This window comes from Mytilus californianus, unplaced genomic scaffold, assembly GCF_021869535.1.
Source record: "Mytilus californianus isolate M0D057914Y unplaced genomic scaffold, xbMytCali1.0.p SCAF_17, whole genome shotgun sequence".
Taxonomy (NCBI): domain Eukaryota; kingdom Metazoa; phylum Mollusca; class Bivalvia; order Mytilida; family Mytilidae; genus Mytilus; species Mytilus californianus.
Genome location: NW_026262659.1, coordinates 8,433,894 through 8,458,042, shown reverse-complemented (window position 1 = coordinate 8,458,042; position 24,149 = coordinate 8,433,894). Strand labels below are relative to the sequence as shown.

Below are 24,149 nucleotides of genomic sequence, written 5' to 3'. Positions count from 1 at the left end.
AAACAATATTTGCATGTTGACAAATTATTATCCGTTTAAAATCTGTCTGAAGCTAAAATAAGTCTATTACAAGCATTCATTTAGTCATGATAAAAATAAAGCCATGTAATTGTTAACAAAATATTACGACATTCCTGAATTATTTGTTATTTTTAATCAACAGGCCATGATTTATCTCCTTTGTTAAAAAAAAATGTCTCCCTTTACTACACATAAATTTCACATTTCGTCGCCTGGTCTCGCTTTATTATCAGATATCGATCCTCTCCTTAACAGTGGAAACAGGGACACGTGTATTCGAATCCTCAGTAACTGTGTCATCATTTCTTTGACTGTATGTGGAAGTATTAATATATTGTTGAGGTTGTTGAGGTTTATTTGTTTGACGTGATATGACATTATCACAATCTTCTTTTACTCTCAATGGTTGAAGTTCGATATGACAAGATTTCTCCTTACACCACTGTTCTTTGTTGTTGTAGCGGCTTTTGTTACCGTCGATATCTTCATTGAACTTATTCTGATCAGTCGGATGAGGTGAAGCTTGCTCCATTTTTGTATAGTGTGACGGTTCACCATTCATTTTTAGATAGCCATTATATCCACACGCCCCTTTGCTCGATTCATCTTCTGTCTTGTTTGAATCCACCATTTTTAAGTAATTGGATGTATATAAATTCAAGTAATACTGAAAATATAGTTAATACTTCAAGGTATGCAAAGTCTATATATACATATCATATTATGTTTGTAGATTTATAATTGAAATCTGAAACATGAGAAAAGATAAATTAAATCAACTAAATACCTTATAAATGTCCCGGTTAATTTAATGACAGTTTTGTGATATCATAATTTAAAAAAAGATAGGATGTGGGATAAATTCTCATCAGAAGAGTCAAGAAATTAAAAACTATATTCATTAAGCAAAATTAAAATTATCAATATAAAGAGATATTATAGACAAATAAAATTCTTTTCCGCACTTTTTCAATCTGGAAACACAGAGATTTGTAGTTGTTTCAAACTTAAAGAAGCATTCAGAATATTGTTTTCCAAAGACATATGTGAATAAACTCAGTATATAATGTACTTGTGTGGAATATCTGCTGATGGCATTTTCACCAAACAGTGCTATGAAAATCAAACCGACTTTAATAAATGTAGAACCCATACTCTGTTATCCCCTTAACAATCTGGTATGGGACAATGTGGAATAAGAGTCTTATTTGGCCTAATTTTTCAATGAGATTTGAACTTCTAATTTACAGTAGTTAAAGCCCCAAAAGACACTCTACATTTTAGGTTGAAAAAAACATAGATCAACTTCTAAGTATTTATAATAAAAAGAGCATTTGAGTATTAACTAAATAATAAACAACATATTCAATTTGTCTCTATAAAAAACATATTCCTTGTAAATCTTTTATTTATTACTTACACGAGTTCAATATTTCTCATCCAAGTCATTGATTAAAATTATGCATTTGTTATTTTTGTCAAGTAAATTTTTGTTATTATCGACTCTTATCTTTCTAATTGATCTAAATCCTTTCAGTATAAATTTCTTAAATACGTGTTAGAATATTCACGCAAAAGTCCCAACTCTTCGTTAATCTTCAATTATAATGCCAAATTGAACCCTTTCTTCCTTTTTACATAAAACATTTTATATTCTTTCTTTCATAATCCTACTTACTCATTATTGCAATATGCAAAAAATAGTCAGAAAGGATTATTTCCTTAAGGTATCAAATAAATATAACTGGATTTTCGGTGACAATAATAATGTAGTAAATCTCGTTTAAAGTTAATTAAATATTGACGAGTATATTTGATAAACCACTGACATAGCAGGACATGTTAATATTGGATTTGGTCTCAAGTATAAATCAAAATTATCATTCTGCTTTTAGGAGTTTATTAAACACTATACTGGAAAAGAAAAGAAAACATGCTATATGTTATTGTTTTCTATTTAGATTCAAACTACACTGAGACAGAATTGTAATGTTTTGAATAAACGAAATATGATTTCACTAATTTTCATCATTGTACTGTTGTTCGCTCCATTTTGTTACAATTTGCGTATAACTTGATGTCAAAGAGTGTCAATATTGGACCTGTCAAATAAATTCTTGTCCTATAAGATGCAAAAGATTTTAATCACATGTCAAATCATCATTGAATTTTACATCTGTGCGAGTAAGATAATAAGAGATAAGTGAAGTAGTACTTAGCGTTTTTTTGATGTGGGGATGTATAAGTACCCTGCCACGTCCGGTCTGTGTTTTTGTGCATTTCTGTTTCGAATGGATCTGATGAGTTAAGCCCTTTTCAACTGATTTTTATAGTTTGCTCTTATGTTGTACTGTTACACCACTGTACAAGGAATAAAGTATACCTGTTTAACATCAGCTTCTAATAAATCTCCCATTTGACAGGCCAATTGTGTAAAAGTTGGTCTTTTATCTGGTTCGGTCCTCCATGTTGCTTTCATGACTTTGTACCTAGATAACAAGATAGATTTTTTGGGTTTAACCTGAGACAAATTCAAGATATCATAGACTAATCAGAAACGTACAAAATTGAAGTGATAATTGTTTTTTTTTTATAGATTTTACGTGAGAATTTGACTCCTTAGAATGGTATTTTATGCTTGGAAATTTGAAACATGTTGATTCTAATGAATCATTCGTTAGTTGGGTTAAAATTTTGTATAACAGACGTTCAAATATGTTTCATAAATAATGGGTGGGTATCAGAAAATTTCAAAAACTAACGTGGAATACGACAAAAATGCCCTATATCAGCATTACTGTTTGTTTTGGCTGTTGGAAGTTTGGTTCTAAGAAGTAACAAAGACTTAAAAGGAATCAGTGTTAAACTAGATTGAAGAAGTCATAGCATTACGATTCGCAATTAGCTGATGACCCAGCATTATATTGAAATGAATGAAATAGAAATTGTTGGTTTGTTTTCAGGTTTAATGTTAGATAAAAATAAAACAGAATGATTATGGATGTGTAAATTGAAATCAAATAAAGATAAAATGGCCGAGATTGATTGGGGGATATAGACCTTTTAAGGATTTAGGGGTGTTTTTCGGACATGGTAAAGAGGAATGCCAAAACTTTAAATAACGGTAGTAAAGTAAAAAAAAAACAATGATAAAAATCTTCAAGACATTGGAAAAAAGAACTCTTTCCAATATAAGAAAATTACTTTTAATAAAAGCATTAATCTTGCCTTCATTAACATTCCTTGGAAGGGTTTGTTTAACTCTAGAAAGTTATCTTAAAGAATTAGACAAAAAAGAAGCTTTAACTAATCTTCGTTGGGAAACCAGACAAAATAAAACGAAATCTGATAATCAGTCTATATATACTAGAGGCTCTAAAGAGCCTGTGTCGCTCACCTTGGTCTATGTGCATATCAAACAAAGGACACTCTCCAACATTGTAGACGACAATAGACTTCCTGACAAAAATCTTTATTTTATTGATCTTGTATTACTGACCTTTAAGTCTGTTTAGTTTAAAAAAAAATCCTCATTTAAGGACAATCACTCCTATGAAGAGTGACAGTCTACTAACTATATTGGCAAAATTTGACTTTTTAATAGATCTTGCCTTGCTGATCATTGTTGTGATTTAAAGTGTTTATTTATCTATTATAATTTAAATCATATAAAGCATAACGGAAAAAAAATGTTTCTCTCTAAATATAATAGTTTTCATGATAAAAGGCAAAAATGAAAAAAAAGGTAAAATTTGTCATTTATGGGCAATAACTTCTATAAGAATTTGTCTAACAGTGTTGACTAAATGGACAATTGATAAAGTTCATTATTCTGAACATTTTTGCTTCTTTCAGATTTTCTCTATTTATAACGGTTCAAAAAATAACAGACAAAATTTGCATTTTACTCCTAAGTTCTATTTTTAGCCAAGTCGTTGATTGGTAGGCAGGGTATCGGACAAATTTTTTAAAGTAGATACCCTAATAATGATTGTGGCTAAGTTTGGTTAAATTTGTCTCAGTAGTTTCAGAGGAGAAGATTTTTGTAAAAGATTACAAAAATTTACAAAAAATGGTTAAACATTAACTATAAAGGGCAACAACTCCTTAAGGGGTCAATTGATCATTTAAGTCATGTTGACTTATTTGTAGATCTTACTTTGCTAATCATTATTGCTGTTAACGTTTATCTCTATCCATAATAATATTGAAGATAATAACCAAAAACTGCAAAATTCCTTAAAATTACCAATTCAGGAGCAGCAACCCAACTACAGATTGTCTTTTAGGGAAGATAGATCTTAACCTGATAAACATTTTTACCCCGTCAGATTTGCTCTAAATGCTTTAGTTTCAGAGATATAAGCCAAAATCTGCATTTTACCCTTATGTTCTATTTTAAGCCATGTCGGCCATGTTGGTTGGTAAGCGGGGTCATTGGACACATTTTTTAAACTAAATACCCCAATGATGATTGTGGCTAAGTTTGGTTAAATTTGGCCCAGTAGTTTCAGAGGAGAAGATTTTTGAAAAAGTTCAGTATGAAGCAAATGTGTTCACAAAGTACAATTGAAAATATCAAATAAAAGCAAACAGAAAGGCCATTGAATTAAATCGTTTACAGTGTACAACTCCGCATTCAAACCTTCAAACAAAATGCACAATGTATCAAATTGTTCATATAAGCAAAATCCAACAAACTTTGCAATAACATTTCAATGTTCACTAAGTATAGTACATTTAAAACGAATCAACTAACAGGAAGTGTCTGCACAACTTGCCATCAAACAGCTTCTGACAAAATATAAATCTTTGGTTTGTACAAGCTAAGAGACTAGTGACAAAAAAATCATAGCTATTTGGTCACGTTGTAATTTTTAAGAGTCACTTACATTTCGAGGCAATAACTCCTAACTCTGATAATTTTGTTAAAAATTGCAATTTCAAAATATTACAATAACTTGCATTTCTCTATCCCTGATTTATGTCCAATCATTACCCATGGCTACTACCCTATAATACATACGTGTACCGTAATTTAGTTTAAACATACTAGTACTTTATTTGTTCAAAGTAAGACATAATTTACAAAGTATTAACAAAACTACTGAACTCCAAGGTAATTTCAAAAAAGGGGAAGTCCATTAAACCTGACAAAATTAAAGGTTAGACTTAATCAACCAACGGAACAAATGGAAAACAACTATCATATTCCTGACATGGTAAAAGCATTTTCCGATGAACACGGCGGTTTAAACCTTGTTTTTAAAGCTAGCTAGACCTCCCACTTGCATGAAAGTTTTTTTTATAGTTCCGTTGTATTGACAAAATTGGGTGAGCAACCCTAACAGACATAATTCGTTAATATGACATAAATTGGATTCCAGCAGCCAAAATTGTATCAGCATACATCAAAGACATACAGCACAACTGATTAAAAAAATCAAACAAACATACAAATAAATCTGACAAAGACGACAACAAAAAAAGTAATTGATTAGATTGATTTCCAAGTACTCCAATATTGGATTGAACTACAAAAGAAGAAGAAGAAGAATGCTATACTAGTATACTACAGTACGACCTGGGACATACTCTGATAAATGATGACCATAAAAACTATGTCCGTCATGATTGCCTCATATGTCCATCATTATACCACCAGCAGCTTAGTTAATACACAATGTTTTAATTAAATCACCAGTCAAGGGTAAAGGGAAATCATGTTTGCATTTTAGTGATCAAATTAAATAGGTAACAGATAATGTGTCTCAGATACATTGTAAATGTACATGTATCTAATGTGTCTCATTTACATTTCATACGTTTGACAATTTTTGCACTAAACTTCTGTGATAATAATAAGAAAATTTCACAAAACATAAAATAATACCACTAGTTGAACATATAGCTTAATAATAACAAGTCAATTTTAGAAAAATTAGTCTCATGACCTCAGTTTTGTATGTCTTATACTGTCATGACGGCTTGTTCTGTTTTTATGTCCTTTAAATGATTCACTCGATTTAAAATATTTACGTTTATTTTTTGGCAATTTGAAAATAAATGATTTTCATATTCATATATATTGTAAAACTTGCAGAGTCTCTACTTTTTATGGATCTCATATTCTCTGCCTTTTCCTAATAAAAAGATGTGTTTTCTCTTTCTCTAATTATTTTTCTTCAATAAAATTGTTGTGATTAATAGATGTTGATCTCCATTTAACATTGTTTAACAAATGTTTCAAGATTATCAGTATCTGCAGGACTTTTTTTAATACAATTCTCGCAATCTATTCTTTTCAAAATTGACATTTCAAAATATTCATAACAGCACAATTTGATAAAAGTTTTGTATTTTATAACTTGCATATGCATGTATCATCAGAAAAGCATGTATACAAGATGTATAATCCTGAAGTATATAGGTATTTATATATAGTTACGTCTAAACAACTAAAAACTCAGCTTTCGGTGGCCTAGTGTTACCTTTCCTCGTATCAAATAATTATTTCTGTTACTGCATCTTACGATCCTTACGAGCGCTGGACACAGTGCAAACGGTGTTGTCTCGATATCCCAATAGCATGAGTTTGAATCCCGGCGAGGGAAGAACAAAAATTTGCTTCCGCAAATTTGCAGATTTAACATTGTTGTGCTGATATTTAGAGTAATTATGCGTATTTATATATATATATAACATTAGATTCTACAATACAAATTGGTTTGTTTACAGTTAAGGATTATTGTAATTCATATTATAAATTGGACAAGACATGAAATTATTGATCAAGGGGGTAGAAAAGATATACTTAATTTATAATAAGAACAATGTTGAATAACAAATGAGGAGATTAATACGCAAGCACTGTCACTTCATCTTCGACTTAAGAGTTTTGATTGTCCCTTTTGTATCATTTGTTTATGTATATAGGAAAAATAACCTTTCCCAAATTTAAGAGTTGATAATTGCAACCTTTCCCTATAATAGGCCAGATGTTAAAAGAGGGAATACTTCAAAAGTATTCATACGAAGATACTATAACAATAATGGACTTACAATTCATCTGACGAATATTCTGGGTTCTCCATCACATAACCATCCTTTAGTAAGTTGATAAATTTTTCATTGATTTCAATGCCAGGGTAGGGTGTACCGCCTATCAAATAATTATCTTGAATAGTTATGTGCTACAAATGGTGCAGTTATCTCGTTTAAAAACTTCAACATGTTGCATAAAGTTGACTCATGACTGTGCTTATTTGTATTATTAAGATATTTGTATAACAAACCCATATATACATTTGTATTGTTGTAGGGTGATTGATAATCGTGCAAGTATTCAGCCTTTAATTGAATTGATTAAGTGTTATATTCATTAACTAGCACTGGGTCGAAACAGTAAGTCCCGAGGGTATCATCAACTCAGTAACTTTTCTTAAATTCTCCGTTGATAAATTAATAAATTATTAAGAAACAAAGGCAAAAGTTGACCTTAAATGAATTTGGCTATTTTTTAGGTCCCTTTTGGTCATGTAGCTCTTCATGTATTCTAGTCTCCATGTTGTTGGGAGGGTTTGGCGCCCGCAAACATGTTAACCCAACCACATTCTGTAAGTGCATGTCCCAGGCCAGGATCCTGTAATTCAGTGGTTGTCATCTGTTGCTGTATATTATATAAGTTTTTTCGTTTTTTGTTTTATATATAATTGAGGCGGTAAATTTTCTCGTTTGAATTGTTTTACATTTGACATTTCGAGGCCTTTTATAGCTTGTTATGCGGTATGAATGTTGATCGTTGTTGAAGGCCAGACGATGACCTCTAGTTGCTAACTTCTACGTCATTTGGTCTCTGGTGGAGATTTATATGAATGGCAATCATGCCTCATCTTCCTAATTTTTTTTTACATCTGGGGCTTTCAAATGTTTGGGTTTGAGTGTTCCTGGTGAAGGTAAATCAAGAAAAACATTTTAGACGTACAAATTATTACGTGTTATCTACATTTACATATTGGGAAGAATTTAAAAACAGGTGTAGTTCAGCACGGTTGCAAAGGCTTTATCACACCTTTAATCTGTAAGACGTCACGTCATCGATTGCAATCACTGTTGCAAAGGCTTTATCAAACCCCTAATCTGTATGACGTCATGTCAAACCTATTATCTGTATGACGTCATTTCAAACCTCCTTATCTGTATGACGTCATGTCACATAAAAAACCATCTACTTGAGATATATAATAAAGTGTATATGATATGACTTTTTCAATATCACACACCGTATCAACCCTCAACCAATATAATCCCACGAGCAGAGCTCTTGTGATTATATTTGTGTCTCGGGTTGATACGGATGTGATATTGAAAAAGCCATATGATACTCTCTATTTATCAGCAACGTAAGCTATTAAATCAATATCAGGATGATAAGCAGCAATAAAAGTGATGAATAATGCATTTCATATTTTTTTTGTAATAAGCTGAATTGGTTCTTAAAGTGTATATTTCGTTTCTTTACTTTACTGTTGAAATATGAATGTGATTAAAGATGCTGTGATACAAAACATATGGTGGTGTTGCCTATATGTCAATTTTATGAAAATGCAGTATCAAACATGAATATTAACAAAATGATAATATAATTTTAAGTTATCCTTATGTGATAAAAGTTTGATCAAGACTTACCTAAAGAAAATATTTCCCATAAGAACACACCATAGGACCATCTAAGATATAAATTCAAAGTAAGTTATATTTTAAATTAATCATGTGTGAAAATGTTCAATGCAAAAATCTAAGAAAAATTCCCCTACCCAAGAAATGCCTACCAATTTACTTTTTCGTCGTTGTACCCAGCGCTGTTAAAAATTACTTTGAGTTATGTATCTATTCACTCGAGATTTTTAAACAATCCGGCGGGTCATTAGAAAAACCATGGATTCAGCAAATGATCAGTTTTCATCTGACTTCTCGTCACTTGCTCTGAATTATCTTCATGTTCATGTATTTCGATAAAAGGACTCTATAACATAATGAAGAATAATTGTTCGACACCCCATTGTAAAATGTAACGATTTACAAATCGTATGACGAAAAACTTCAAAGGGAACTAGCCAAGATAATTCTAAATGACGGCGGTAAAATCAATTATACCATGATTGATTGATTGATTGATTGTTAATTAGATAAGAAAAGAGGAACGGAAGATACCAGAGGGACAGTCAAACACATAGATCGAAAACAAACTGACAACGCCATGGCCAAAAATAAAAAGACAAACAGACAAATAATAGTACAGATGACACAACATAGAAAACCAAAGACTAAGCAACACGAACCCCTACAAAAACTGGGGGTGATCTCAGGTGCTCCGGAAGGGTAAGCAGATCCTGCTCCACATGTGGCACCCGTCGTGTTGCTTATGTTATTACAAATCCGGTAAATAGTCTAATTCGGTAAGTCACATTCGTGAAAAGGGAGGGTATTGTAGTTACGACATAAGGAACATATCCGATATCATCTGTGAAACGGTTATTCCATATATTCCATAACGGTCAACCAACTCGTGATGGCGTCCGTAAAATTTACGAAGGGATGACTTCAACTTCACCATTAGGAACTCTTGGTTTAATAGCTTCCTTGTGAGCAGCAATCCTCTATCAAGGAAATCATGATAGGAAACACAAGCCCGAGAATATCGTATCAACTGGGAGATATATACTCCGTATTCAGGCGCTGCTGGAATGTTGCTACATAGAAATGGAATGTTCACAATTGGGAAGCTGAAATCATCTCTTTTAATATACCTATTAACAAGTACGAAATGCAAAAAATCATAATTTTGGACTTGAAGTGCATTACTTTAAATTATTGTCAGAAATGAATAAATAAAAGAGTTGATCATGTTAATAGCAAGCATTCTGTAGTTTACGCTTTAAATTTTAGTGCCCGTTAAATATTACTTTGAGTTATGTATTTGTTATTGTGAATTTGTAAAATCAAAGAAAGTGTATATCCCCTAAACATTTGACAAAATTCCTTTATTATTGCATGTTTGGAAAATTACCTATTGAATGTTTAAACAATATACATGTATCAAAATTGATTTCTTTTTCTATCGAGAAACATGGTTGAACAGGTATTATCGGTTTAAAATATTCTAAATCTATTTTGAATAGAGGATTATCTTTAGAACTTTTTTAAATACAATTCAGGCAATCTGTTCTTTTCACAATTGACATTTCAAAATATTTATAACAGCACAATTTCATACTTTTTTTGTATTTTATAACTTGCACATGTATGTATCATCAGAAAGGCATGTATACAAGATGTATAATCCTGAAGTATATAGGTATTTATATATAATATATAACCTTAGAATTTTTACAATGAAAATTGGTTCGTTTACAGTTAAGGATTATTCTAATTTACCTAAACCAGTTTCACATATGAAAATATATTCACAAATTTACAACAAAGAGACGTACGTTGTGTATATTTCCCAACGTCTTTGCTATGCCCCTGTAATATAAAAGTTAAACTCATCCCGTTTCTAATAAATTTCTGTTTCAAGTAGTCCATGTGTCAAATCGATGAAAGATATGAATTAGACCTTCTTATTTCGGTAGTATTCCTCATCACAGATTCACTGGGATATATGAGATGCTAGCACTCATTGAAACGTGGGTAATTGAGTAACAGGACATCATCAATATATCTGACAGTGATAGAACTTTAAGAAAGCTCTGTATGATCTTTTCTTCATATGAGTATAAAAACAGGTCGGTCTGTATACAATATAGTACCCTTTAGAATACAGACTATCCTTGGAAATATTAATCAACCAAACTCAACAAATATGTTGTCGAGCTAAAAAGTCTTCCATTTATATAATATCATCTTGAGTTATTTGTTTTATGAGTCGCCGTAGTCGATCTTTCAATTCATCATGGGAAATAGTAGTGTAGAACGTAGAAAAATCATGAGTTTTGATATAACAGAAAAATTGTAAGGATTGTTATTGAAGATTTTGAAGTAGATCTTAAGAAATTTTAAGAATCTTATTGACACTACTAGTAAAATATACCTCATCACAATATTTCCGACGGCCATCTTTTACTTTAGAAAGAATGGAAGTAGGAACTTTTGAAAGGTATTTTAATAAGTAGTAAAATAACAAAAATATCGAACTCCAAGGAAAATTCAAAACGGAAAGTCTCTTATCAAATGGCAAAATCAAAAGCTCAAACACATCAAACGAAAGGAAAACAACTGTCATATTACTAGGGTAACAGAAATTTATTCATTAATTCAGTGATACTAAAAATTTTAGGGATTAAGCAAAATTAGCCTTTAAATAACTAAGACATCACTTTAAGTGATGTGGTTTTGATTTGTTAAAGACAACCAATCCGTCACTTTAGTAGTAGATTTGATTAGTTTAAGATAACTTACACGTTACTTTTAGTGGTGTAGATTTTATGTGTTAAAGGTAAATAACACGTCACTTTTAGTGTTGTAGTTTTGATGTGTTAAAGATGACTTACACGTCACTTTTAGGGGTGTAGATTTGAAGTGTTAATGACAACTCACACGTCACTTTTAGTGGTGTAGATTTTATGTGTTAAATATAAATAACGCGTTACTTTTAGTGGTGTAGATTTGTTGTGTTAAAGGTAACTTACACGTCACTTTTAGTGTTGCAGATTTGATGTGTTACAGGTAACTTACAAGTCACTTTTAGTCGTGTGGATTTGATGTGTTAAGATAACTTACACGTCACTTTTAGTGGTGTAGATTTGATGTGTTAGAGATAACTTACACGTCACTTTTAGTGGTGTAGATTTGATGTGTTAAAGACTCAATTGCCATCCATTTCACTGGAACTGGTCCCTAAAATAGAATATACAATCAAAGTTTTCTCATACCATTAGCAATTATGTGCAACATAATTCTAAAAAAAATATTTCTAAATGAGCTATATAATAGCATTTATGATATTTAATACAAACTGATGATTAGCTCATTCCACGTAAAACGGTACCAATCATAATGCACAATATAGGTATTTCGACTAATGATATCTTAAACTGTACCATAAAACAAATTTTGCTTGATTTTTTTCATAATGATAAGATCTTACAGTAACATTTAAATGTAACAGCAGAAGCTCATCAAAGCTCTAATTCTTAAGAAGCGGGTCTTCTAAAGTTACTGCTGACAGTAATCTAACAGCAATAAATAAACAAAACATATTTTCAGTTTTCAAGAAACAATCAAAAAAATATCAAACATGAATGACTCTTAACAAACCTTGAAGTCTATTTCAATCACAAATTAGACTCTAAAAGGGTAAACAGCATTTGATTCTTCTAAATAAGTGTACGATGAACGTTTTGCTAAATTCAAAAAGTATACAATGTTGTGTTCATGCATTTCGCTAAAGTGGAAATTTAATCTTTATGCAGGAGCTAAAACAAAAATTGTCAAGTCCGATTCTTAATAAGAAATCAAAATTAGAAATTGAAAATTATGTATAGAGTGAATATTTTTCTGGTTCCTCAATAATCGTCCTAAGCCTCTGAAACTTACATCCCCCTTTTTATGATACTCGGGATTCTTATAACAGTCTTTAGCAAGTCCAAAATCACAGATCTTCACAACATTATCATGTGCTAACAGAATATTCCTAGCTGCTAAATCTCTGTGAATGTACTGAAATAAAAGAAACAACTAATATTAAATTGCCTAAAGGTAAATGTGGTTTCATGTACTGAAAATTCCAGTATTTAGTATGCTATTTTATAATGCTGTTAGATAAATTTAAAAAATAGTGTGTTAAACAAGAAAGAAATTTAGTCCTAACAAAAATTTGATTTTTTACAGTTTTGTCATGGTAAGAAATGAACAACTTATGCTAAACGTATCATATCAAAAACCAATTTTCATTTTCAAATTTATTATTTCAAGAACAATAACAAAATCAAAAAAAATTATTAAGTATGATTTACATATAAATGCAACCACCTTTTTATAAGCCAAGTATTCCATTCCTCTTGCAACTTGGAAAGCCCAACACATTAGATTGTTCGTGGTCAAAAGAGGACCATTTGTATCCTCTAAAGGTCCTTTATTTAGATTATCTGGTATTTTATCGTCTTTAGGGTCCTTAAACGTTTCCTTCTTTTTAATCAGGTAGTTACGAAGATTTCCAAAATGACAGTATTCAATAATCACCATTAATTTACCTAAAAAAGGCCAAAAACACATTAAAATATCTAGAGTTGTCCAGATAGCAAGACTAATAACTTACGTATACATGGTATATGCATATTAGTTGTTGTTCGGCAGCAGATTGAAATTCAGTATCAAGACAATGTCAGTTTAAGATTTTTGGCTTCCATTTTGTTTTAATAATTGGCATATGGTTACCGGTAAGTCAATGTGACATAGTTATATCGATTCAGCAACAAAATCTAAAGTTTGTATACTGTAAATCAGGAAATTTAATTATGATACTACCTACAATTTCTTCCACATCTAGTTTGATATTTAACTGATATCCCACTGATAATTTTTACTGATATCAATGTCAAACGTCAGACCTACATCAGCTTCCCATAATGCATCCTCATACCAAGTTTGGTAAAGTTAAGTTCTACGGTACCGGAGTAATTTCCCGGCCACCAAGCAAACAAGGTTTTGCTATCACAGAGGTCAAAGGACAAAGTTAAGGTCACAGTGACATGACTTTAGAATATGACACACCGACTTCCAATAATGCATCCAGATACCAAGTTCGGTCACTCTTAGTTCTACAGCACAATAGTTATGACACGAATCAGACAACGTATTACTATCAGAGGTGTCAAAGTTAAGGTCAAAGTGAGCTGGTTTTGGTATATAAAAAATAGGCCTTCCAATGAGTCATCACCTACCAAGTTTGATTGATCTTATTTCTACAGTAAAACAGTGCCCGGACACGAATTACACTAGGATTAACTATCTTAGTTGTCAAGTCAAAGGTCAAAGTCAACTGCCAATGGTGCATATACATAACAAGTTCTACGATACAAAAGTTATGTCCCGGATACGTAGCGGGACGGACGAACAGACGGACAGACAAACACACAGACAGACACACAGACGGACGAACGGATAAGGTAGTTGCTACATACCACCCCAAACTTTGTTTGCGGGGTGTATGACAATATCGTTACCTTGGTCTGTGAACAACTGACGGATGAATTGTGATAAAATCAAATTGAAGAAATAAAAATAATAAAACTGAAATGATATTCGTATATGTCGATAAATGTTATATTAAAACATGTTAGGTTTATATCCTAAATGAAATTTATGTACATTAATTTCATTATAAAATATATATAAATAAAATTGAGAATGGAAATGGGGAATGCGTCAAAGAGACAACAACCCGACCAAAGAGCAGAAAACAGACCAAGGCCACCGATTGGTATTCAACACAGCGAGAAATCCCGTAACCGGAGGCGAGCTTAAGCTGGCCCCTAAACAATAATGTATAGTAGTTCAGCGAAAATGGACGTCACATTAAACTCCGAAACATATAAATGAACCAAAGTTAAGAAAAAACAACATACAAGACTAACAAAGGCCAGAGGTTCCTGACTTGGGACATATATTTCTGCAATAAAGTATCTTATCTTATCTTATATTACTTCTTCAAAGGAAAATAATATGACTATGTTTAATGCTTTAGTAAACATAGTCATATTATTTTCCTTTATCTAAAATTCGAAAATCTAAGTTTCACTATTGGATAATCGTCTTTAAAAGTCTAAGTCTGTAAAGAGTGGTACATGCTACGAAATACACTTACCATATTTGATTTCCTTGGTCACAGCACCCAGTAAATTTACAATGTTAAGATGCTGACCGAGATGTATCATTATCTTCAGCTCTGACATTAAAGCCATCATTTGTTCTTTATCTGTACAATCTGGCAACATGAATAAAATAAACAAATTATAATAATAATAAATGTACTGAAAAGCACTTGTTTCTTGAATACTGTATTCTTTTCATGATTAGCAATTATTCTATTTTTTTACACAGACTTGTAACTGCATACTTTGATACACAGGAAAGACTGCTCTGATATTCTGAATTGTAATGTTTTAAATAATTTGCCTTGTTTTGGCCCCTTTGATTTTTGAATCATACAAGGAGAAAGCGGACTTTGAAATTAAAAAAAAAATCGTGAAAGATATTGATTTTGTTAATAAAATCAGGCAGAATATTTCACAGACTATTTCTGAAAACGAATTTGACCCAAATGTCGATCTTGCAAATTTTAAGTCTTTAGATTATTGTGTTACAATAGATGACTACGAGAAAATAAAAAAAAAACTCCTTTGCAAATAACTACAAATACAAAACTTCAAACTTTTCAACTCAGGTCGGGTATTATTAATTATAGTTTCAGCTTCCTTTCTGTATAGATGTATTTTAAACGAAACAAAAGTTTTTGCATTGAACCCATATAAATATTATTACATATATTGTTTCCTTTCCGTGCGCCACTAATGAGGCTTATATAGACGACATATGCGTCATGCGTTCTAAATTATAAGTCAGGTATATCTTTAGTGAGTTTTTACGACAAGTGGCTTCGTTCCGCCCAGGAGTCAGCACGGAATATCATTGATACGGTCATTTTTTGTAGTTTCATTAATATTAATAAGTCCAGAGGTAAATCCTCCCATGAAAGATTGTTTTGAGTAACTTAAGAGAGGTGATAGATACCAAAGGGATATTCAAACTCATAAATCGAAAAAAAACTAACAATGTCATGGCAAATTTTGAATAAAAATGGAAAATACTGTGAATTATGTATCCAATACAAACAAAAAGAATATATGAATTTAAATTGGTTGCCATTGGAAACTGCCTTGAGTGAATTAACAAGTGGCTTCGTTCCGCCCAGGAGTCAGCACGGAATATCATTGATACGGTCATTTTTTGTAGTTTCATTAATATTAATAAGTCCAGAGGTAAATCCATAAAGATGGTGTAATAGAATATGTTTAGGGTGTATAAACGATATCTCAAACTATATACTTGCAATGTTAAAAACAAATATGACTTGTATCAGCCTTTTTGTAAAAGAATAAATAATTTACAGAAAAAAGCCTTCTTAATAAGGTCTTCAGAAAACATGTAAAATGTATTCATTTTATGTAGAATTCTTTGAAGATTTACCCATAATGCTTTATTAACCTACCATCACTTTCTATTAGGATTTAAACCATAATGCTTCATTTACCTACCACCGAATTTTAATGAGGATTAACCCACAATACTTCATCAACCTACCATCGCATTCTATTAGGATTTACCCATAATGCTTCATTTACCTACCACCGAATTTTAATGAGGATTAACCCACAATACTTCATCAACCTACCACCGCATTCTATTAGGATTTACCCACAATGCTTCATTAACCTTACACCGAATTTTATGAGGATTTACCCACAATGCTTACTTTAAAACTGAGGTTTATATCCGGGTCAGAAGCTACATTTAATTTTAACTGAATAATCTATTTTAAAGTTTAATTTCTTATCTGAGAACTCAACTGTCAGATGACAAAATATAAATATATATATCAACAAAAATAAAACGTTGTAACAATGCCGATATTAATGTTTTGAGTTACATAAATAAATTTCACAAAAAGTAACGATAATGTCCACTATCCCACCGGTTTCAGCTTCGACCATCAGGGATATATATATATAGTCTATCCTAAATTGAGGTAAATTATATGGCCTTCCAAATACCGTTTCGATCACTAACATCACTGAAGAGACATTAATTGTCGAAATCCGGATATGATGTACTAATTTTTTGCACCTTTTGTTTGCGGTATACCATCTTTTCCGCAAGTTTATTGTTTTCTGTTTGATATTAAATTAATAATTTTAAAAGATCCATTTTGTAACATCTTGTGATCCGTTTATCTAGCAATCGCCAGTCAGCAGGGTTTAAGAACATCTGTTGTTCGACCTGTTAGTCAAATGCGTTTTGTTAAAATATACTTTTTCACTTTTTTGGTCTTTTGGAAATTGTTGTTTGTGCTGTATTTAGACCCCTCTATCAAGAAATTTGTTTTGCATGCACACGTATAAAAATTGAGGTTTTTATCCAACGCAATCATAGGTTTGAACGTTGTTTTCAATTTAGACTTGTTTATATATATATAGATATATATATAGTTTCTAAGAATAACAACGATCAACATTCAATATATCTAGGCGTCGATCAGTTTGAAAATAAACTGATGCAGTTACTAAATTTATTTATATAAATGCCTATATATATATTGAGGTAAATACATATCAGTTAAGCAAGGTACACATGGAATATGTAATGTTGTAATGTACTATTGTATTAATGATTATGCATTTCTCTGTGCTGAGAGTTCTTGCGTTTGTTTGTACTGTATTCCTGTCACGTATTGTTCTCATTTTAGCGATATTTTTTAACATTGCCGTATAATCGGGAGGATTGGCTACCCATAAAACTAGGTTCAACCCACCATTTTTTCTTAAAATGTCCTGTACCAAGTCAGGAATATGGCAGTTGTTATCAAATACTCGTTTCTATGTATGTTGGCGTTTGTTTTTGTTGCAGTTCAGTGTTTCTGTTGTTCCGTTGTTTTCCCTTTATAGTTGATGTGTTTCCCTCGGTTTTAGTTTGTAACCCGGATTTGTTTTCTCTTAATCGATTTATGACTTTTAAACAGCGGTATACTACTGTTGCCTTTATTAATCCTACTGAGATAATCATTGGGCATGAAAAATGTAAATAAACACCCTGCTAAATTAAATGTTACATTTTTTAGTGCCTACCTTTGGCCGTTTTTACGGCAACTGTTGAACCAATTTCATTTTCCAGTATACCGATAGCTTCGGCTTTAATGACACGACCAAAATTTCCCTGACCTAATACCATACCTAAAATTATTATTAAATATGTCAGCTATTCTGAATAATGAATCACTACTTCAAATAACAAATACATTTCAGTAGTGTTATGGTACTCTTTTCTTTTTTTATAAACAAGTGTTACTCTTATCATTTCCATGTTTTTTTATGTTTTGTGGGACTCGTGTTGCTCATTCGTGTTGCTCATTCTTTAGTAGTGTTTTGTCAACTTAATAAGTCTTTTCGTCTTTTTCCGATGGCGTGTTCAGTTTCTTTTTGACTTCCGAATGTCCCCTTGGTATCTCCCGCCTCTTTCTTGCAATGATATTTGAATTCTTCGTTGTTTTTTTGTTAGTAGTCATATTTGTATTGGATTGTGAGTATCCTGCGATATGATGTGGGAATGCAATGTTCTTCACATCTACTAAAACCTTTATAAAACTTATTGGATAGATCATATGACGGATTATGGTTCCATAGGGATACACTTTTCACCGATACACTTTTAACATACTATTACTTATACTTCTAACAAACACCATGATATTAATATGAACCATTGGCATACGTTTTACAGATATCCTGATTCTTCGGCCATCATTTATGTAATTTTAACAAATATGCTTATGTTTAAAGCAAATATCATTTAATGTATATGTTAAATAATACCCTGATACTTAAAATCTGATCCCGATATATACTGAAAGCACCATATACTTCTAACACGTATTTAAATACCCGTAAAATCAGTCGGAAATAATAACTAGTATCAGTTTAATTATCAAAAGCAAAGATATACTTTAAATTAGTATCAGTATACATATCAGAAGATTCGGTATACTTTTAACAAGGATCAGTATACTTATAGAAAGCTTCCGTTTACTCTAACCAAGTATCAATATACATATAAAAAGCATCGAAATACTTTTAACAAGTATCAGATTAAATCATATAAGGCATCTGTATTCTATCAAGTATTTGGATACATAAAAACACCATCGGCATACTTTTGACAAGTATTTGGATGCATATAAACACCATCTGCATACTTTTGACAAGTATTTGGATACATAAAAACACCATCGGCATACTTTTGACAAGTATTTGGATACATATAAACACCATCGGCATACTTTTGACAAGTATTTGGATACATATAAACACCATCGGCATACTTTTGACAAGTATTTGGATACATATAAACACCATCGGCATACTTTTGACAAGTATTTGGATACATATAAACACCATCGGCATACTTTTGACAAGTATTTGGATACATATAAACACCATCGGCATACTTTTGACAAGTATTTGGATACATATAAACACCATCGGCATACTTTTGACAAGTATTTGGATACATATAAACACCATCGGCATACTTTTGACAAGTATTTGGATACACGTAAACAGTATCGGTAATCTGTTACAGGTTTCATTATGAAAATAACGGAAGTAAATCTCACGAGAATGAACAAGACGCGGAGAAGGTCTTAAACAGGACAGTTATATTCGATACGTTTTATATCTGTAACTTTTATTTAACTAAACATATTGTCAAAATTCAAACTCTATAGTACAAAACATTCTGCAAAACTAATTACATGCCAGAAACGCATTTGGAAGAAGACATTCAATTTTATATAACCAATTTTGAACTAATGTCTTAAAAAGTTCAGACGTAAAAAGCTACTGTCCTGGCAGCTTTTTTTACTTTTAAAACAAGTACAAATTATAAAATTAAGTTTTTTAGGAAAGTAAAGGACGTTATCTCTACATTCGTGTAAATATGTCATACCATACAATCATTTTGTAGAAATTATTTCATTCATAAATAAAATTTCTTTGGAAATATTGGCTATTTATATTAAAATGATCAACGTAATTGACAGATATTTTATTGCGATAACGATTTATAAATTCATTAAATTTCATATTTTCATAAACAGTATACATGGTATACTTCAAACTTTACAGTGAAATAATAATTTCATGCGAGACACGCATTTTGAAAAAAAGATATTTAACTTTATATTTCGGTTCTGAAAGAATTTTTTTTGAAAGTTTTAACGCAATAAGCTACTGTCCTGGCATATTATTATACTCTTCAAACACGAAGAAAATATCAAATTAGGAATTTTTAGAACTATCATGCCTTAGACTTTAAAAATCGTATAAAAAATATTATGTCAGACAGTTGTTTTGTAGAAATCATTTCAATTACAAATAAACTTTCCTATGAAATGTCCACCTTTTGTTTTTCACTGTCCTGTCAAAATTTTCTTACTATTTCAAATATGTTAGTAATATTCTGTTTTTTACTATACAGTTTGAGTTTTGACAATATGTTGAGGTAAACAAAAGTTACAGATAAAAACCTATCGAAAATAATTGTCCTGGTTTTATCTGTCCTGTTTCGGAGCTTCCACGCGTCTTGTTGATTCTTGCGAGATGTTTCACTTCCCCGATTTTCGTATACTGAAACTTGTTACAGTATACCGATACTTTTCAAATGTATAAATATACTTGTGAACCCATGATTTTTATATATATACAGATACTTGTAAAAAGTATACTGATGCTTTTGATAAGTCAACTGATACTTCATAAAAATTAACCAATGATTTTTATAAGTATACTGCTACTTGCTAAAAGTATACCGATACTTATTATAAATATTCTGATACTTTTTAAAAGTATATTGATGCTTTTTATAAGTATAATGAAAAGTATACTTATACTTAGAATAAGTATAATGATAGTTATTTACAGTAGACCAATGCTTTATATAAGTATACTGATAATTGTTAAAAGTCAACAGATGCTTACTATAAATATATTGATTCTTGTTTTTAGTTTACCGATGCTTTTTATAAGTATATTTAAACTTTTTAAAAGTATACCGATACTTATTATAAGTAAACTGGTCTATCTAAAAAAAATAACGATGATTTTTATAAGTATACTGATCCTTGTTAAAAGTATACCTATGCTTTTGATAGGTAAATTGATACTTGTTATAACTACCGATTCATTTTACGTGTATCTAAACACTTGTTAGAAGTATACTGAAGCTTTTGATAGGTAGATTGATACTTGTTATAACTACCGAATCTTTTTTACGTGTATCTAAACACTTGTTAGAGGTATACTGATGCTTCCGGTATATATCCGGATACATATTGAAAGTATCAGTATATAATTAAACATATAATGATACTTGTTTTAAACGAAAGCATATTTGTTAAAAGTATACGAATGCTTGACATAGTATCAGGATACTTGTGAAAGTATACCAATAGTTGAAATCTATATCCTGATGTTTGATAGAAGTATCCTGATACTTTTAAAGGTATATGTTTACTTGTTGAAAGTATATCGATGTAAATTATACCCCTATCGAACTATCATTATTCTGGCATGATCCGCCACTCATAGATAGGTCAGTGGATGAGGCTTTGTAAGGTTTAATTTCTAACCCTACCCTTGCATTCCATTTGCATTCAAAATTATCCACACTGCTTACTCGATGCTTCAACATTTCATATCCTACGAATGGATACATTCATTTTTGGTTTTTTTTCAACTCTTTAACGACATGTTACGCAGTCTTACATCTTTAGATACGAAATTGTCTGTAATTTTACCGATGGTGTTCTTTTCACTATTGTGACATTTTGACTGCGTAATTATTCACATGGCAAGTGATACCGATAGAGGAGACGCTTACCCTGTCGACGCACTCGATCGCGCTCTTTTTGGAGTTCAGGCGATTCCCATGGTTTTTGTTTGTTGCTTTGATTTGTCTTCTTGGTCGATTTAAGAGATCTGAACATCGGTAAACTACTGTTGCCTTAATCTGTCCCGAGTATGCATGAGATATTGCTCGTTTGACAATAGGTATTTAATCGGCCTTAGTTAGTTGTCAATATGTAGACAAATTACAAATTTTAACTTAGTAAATGTTTTACCTATACTTAGGATAAACTGATGTATTATTGGAAAGAAGCCTATATCAGCTGATGTCTCAACCAGAATAAAAACTATCTAGCCCCTGTTTTAAGGAATTTCTTTCATGGATTTTTGTTGTTGAAAAAATTGACGTGTCACAAATTGGTATATAAGATTCTGTCTGCTTACCCTGTCTGAGCTTCTTTTTTGGAAACTCCCATTTTGCATCATAGGGTAAACAGGATGTTTGTTCATCAATAGGTATATCAGGAATATAGTCTCCACTTGGATGCATCAATGTCCTCTCCAATTCTTTATGCTTAAAAAAAGCATAGTTGAATGAAAAGGAATTATTATACTTATGAAAGAAGAGAAAGAAAAATCACACTGTTGGAGAGATCTCTTCCGAAACTGACCGATATTTATTGACATTGAATTTTAATATCTTAAAGCATCGTACATGTTTTATTGCTATTGGTGACTTACCAGTGCTACAGCCTTACGCTTGTAAAGTACACACATTACCAACACTACAAGTATAATGACTGCTACTGCTACTGCAACCACCACAGATACAATTATTTTGATGTCATGTGTCTTTAACGGCATTGTATGCTGTTCGCCTAAAATGAATCATATTTCTATAGCAATAACTTTCCCATTTGCCTCATGCTATATTCACATTTTAAATTAATTGGTTCACTGGTCTTACATTACAAAACATATGACAATTCTTTGCAAAATTTCCTCAGGCAAAGTTGACCTTAGATGGATTTGAAATTGTTGACTTTGGGCGTTCCTGATGAAGGTAAAACATGAAGTGCGCTTCGGACGCATATCATTTATAAGTGTTATTTTCGTTTGCTCTATTATAACCATCTCTTAAAAAATGTTAACATTTTGTAATGATTTAATCAATTGAAACAAAAAATGCTTGTTTGTAATATCGTTCAATTTACACATTATTTGTGTTTACCTGTTAAGAGCAGTTGATATAAATTTCAATTGTATGAAGTATTCTACTTTTAGTTGGTAACATTTTATTCGGCACTGCTATGGTTTTTGTCATTTATTCTTTGGATTGGATTTGTCGAACGTTTAGTTTTGTCAGGTTTTATGGACTTCCCCCTATTTGAATATACCTTGGAGTTTGGTATTTTTGTTAATACATTTTTTGGCTATTTTTTAAGGTCTATTTATTCATATAGTTCCTCAAGTGTTCACGTACTTATACATCCTTCGCTTTAAATTTTAGTTTTGAGCATTCCAGATACAGGTAGCTATATTACATCATGTTCACAGTAAGCAAGTGAGGACAGATCTTTTAAGGCTAAATAGATCAAACTAGATCTATTCACTTGTGCTAATAAAACAGTTACAGTTTCAGTGATCCCATGATACAGCACAATCTGGTTCTTGTATGACTTTAATAGTATACTAGCAATGATCTTAAAAAAACAATTATGATTTTCACATCAAGGTCCTGACCAACCTTTGACTAAGATCATAACACATACCTTGGGTTATAGAAAAATAATTATATGGATGATTACAAATTTAACTATTTAATCCTAAAAAGATAAAACACGTTACTTAAGTGCCGTTACTGGATGTGACCTTGACATTATATAAAAGTCCTCAATCATGCTTGTGACTCATACAAAGATAGTCAGAAGTGGGACATGGATCAATGAAAGCACATAAAAGTTACAGCCCAGTGACCAAGAAACAGTTGATAGAGAACCTATTCACAGGCGAGGTAAGTATACATCCGCCAAACACAATTTCAACTTTTTAAGCACTTCATCACTTTTTATTTTGTTCATCATATTTAAGTAGCATACCAACAAATAATGTCCATTTCATGCAAGCCACGCCCCGGCTGTTTGTTGCTTTACATTTATAAACACCTTGGTGAATCTTGGAAGTTTTATTAATTCTCAAACTGAAATTACAAATCAGCAATCTATATCATACATTCGAACATAGTTTCAAATATGCAGATTCAAACAGCTGAACGGTACCAACCGAATTTTTTTCTATTAATATTTCATCTAAAAAACATACTATGTATGATCCAATGAATTATATATTCCCTATATTATTTGTAAAATAGATGTAGTCAATTAAACATTAAAAGGCCACATAACATTCAAAGTCAGGTTGCAATTCTTCAATCAGAACTGCCGAACTCAA

The 24,149-nt window shown here is 31.3% G+C and overlaps 2 protein-coding genes across 28 annotated transcripts in view; one reads left to right on the top strand and one right to left on the bottom strand.

Annotated features, from left to right (window-relative positions):
- The window catches only part of LOC127726333 (vascular endothelial growth factor receptor 1-like), a 255,073-nt gene that overhangs the window by 97,544 nt on the left and 133,380 nt on the right, over nt 1-24,149 (top strand). The gene's annotated exons all lie outside the window — the stretch shown is intronic.
- Nucleotides 38-22,565, bottom strand: LOC127726342 (vascular endothelial growth factor receptor 1-like). The gene is made up of 10 exons (XM_052233702.1): nt 22,143-22,565; nt 17,925-18,029; nt 14,888-15,007; nt 13,054-13,274; nt 12,619-12,741; nt 11,849-11,919; nt 8,710-8,750; nt 7,084-7,183; nt 2,405-2,510; nt 38-688 (listed from the first exon to the last, which is right to left on the bottom strand). The coding sequence occupies exons 1-10, from the start codon at nt 22,246-22,248 to the stop codon at nt 251-253; spliced, it is 1,431 nt and encodes a 476-aa protein (XP_052089662.1). The 5' UTR covers nt 22,249-22,565; the 3' UTR covers nt 38-250.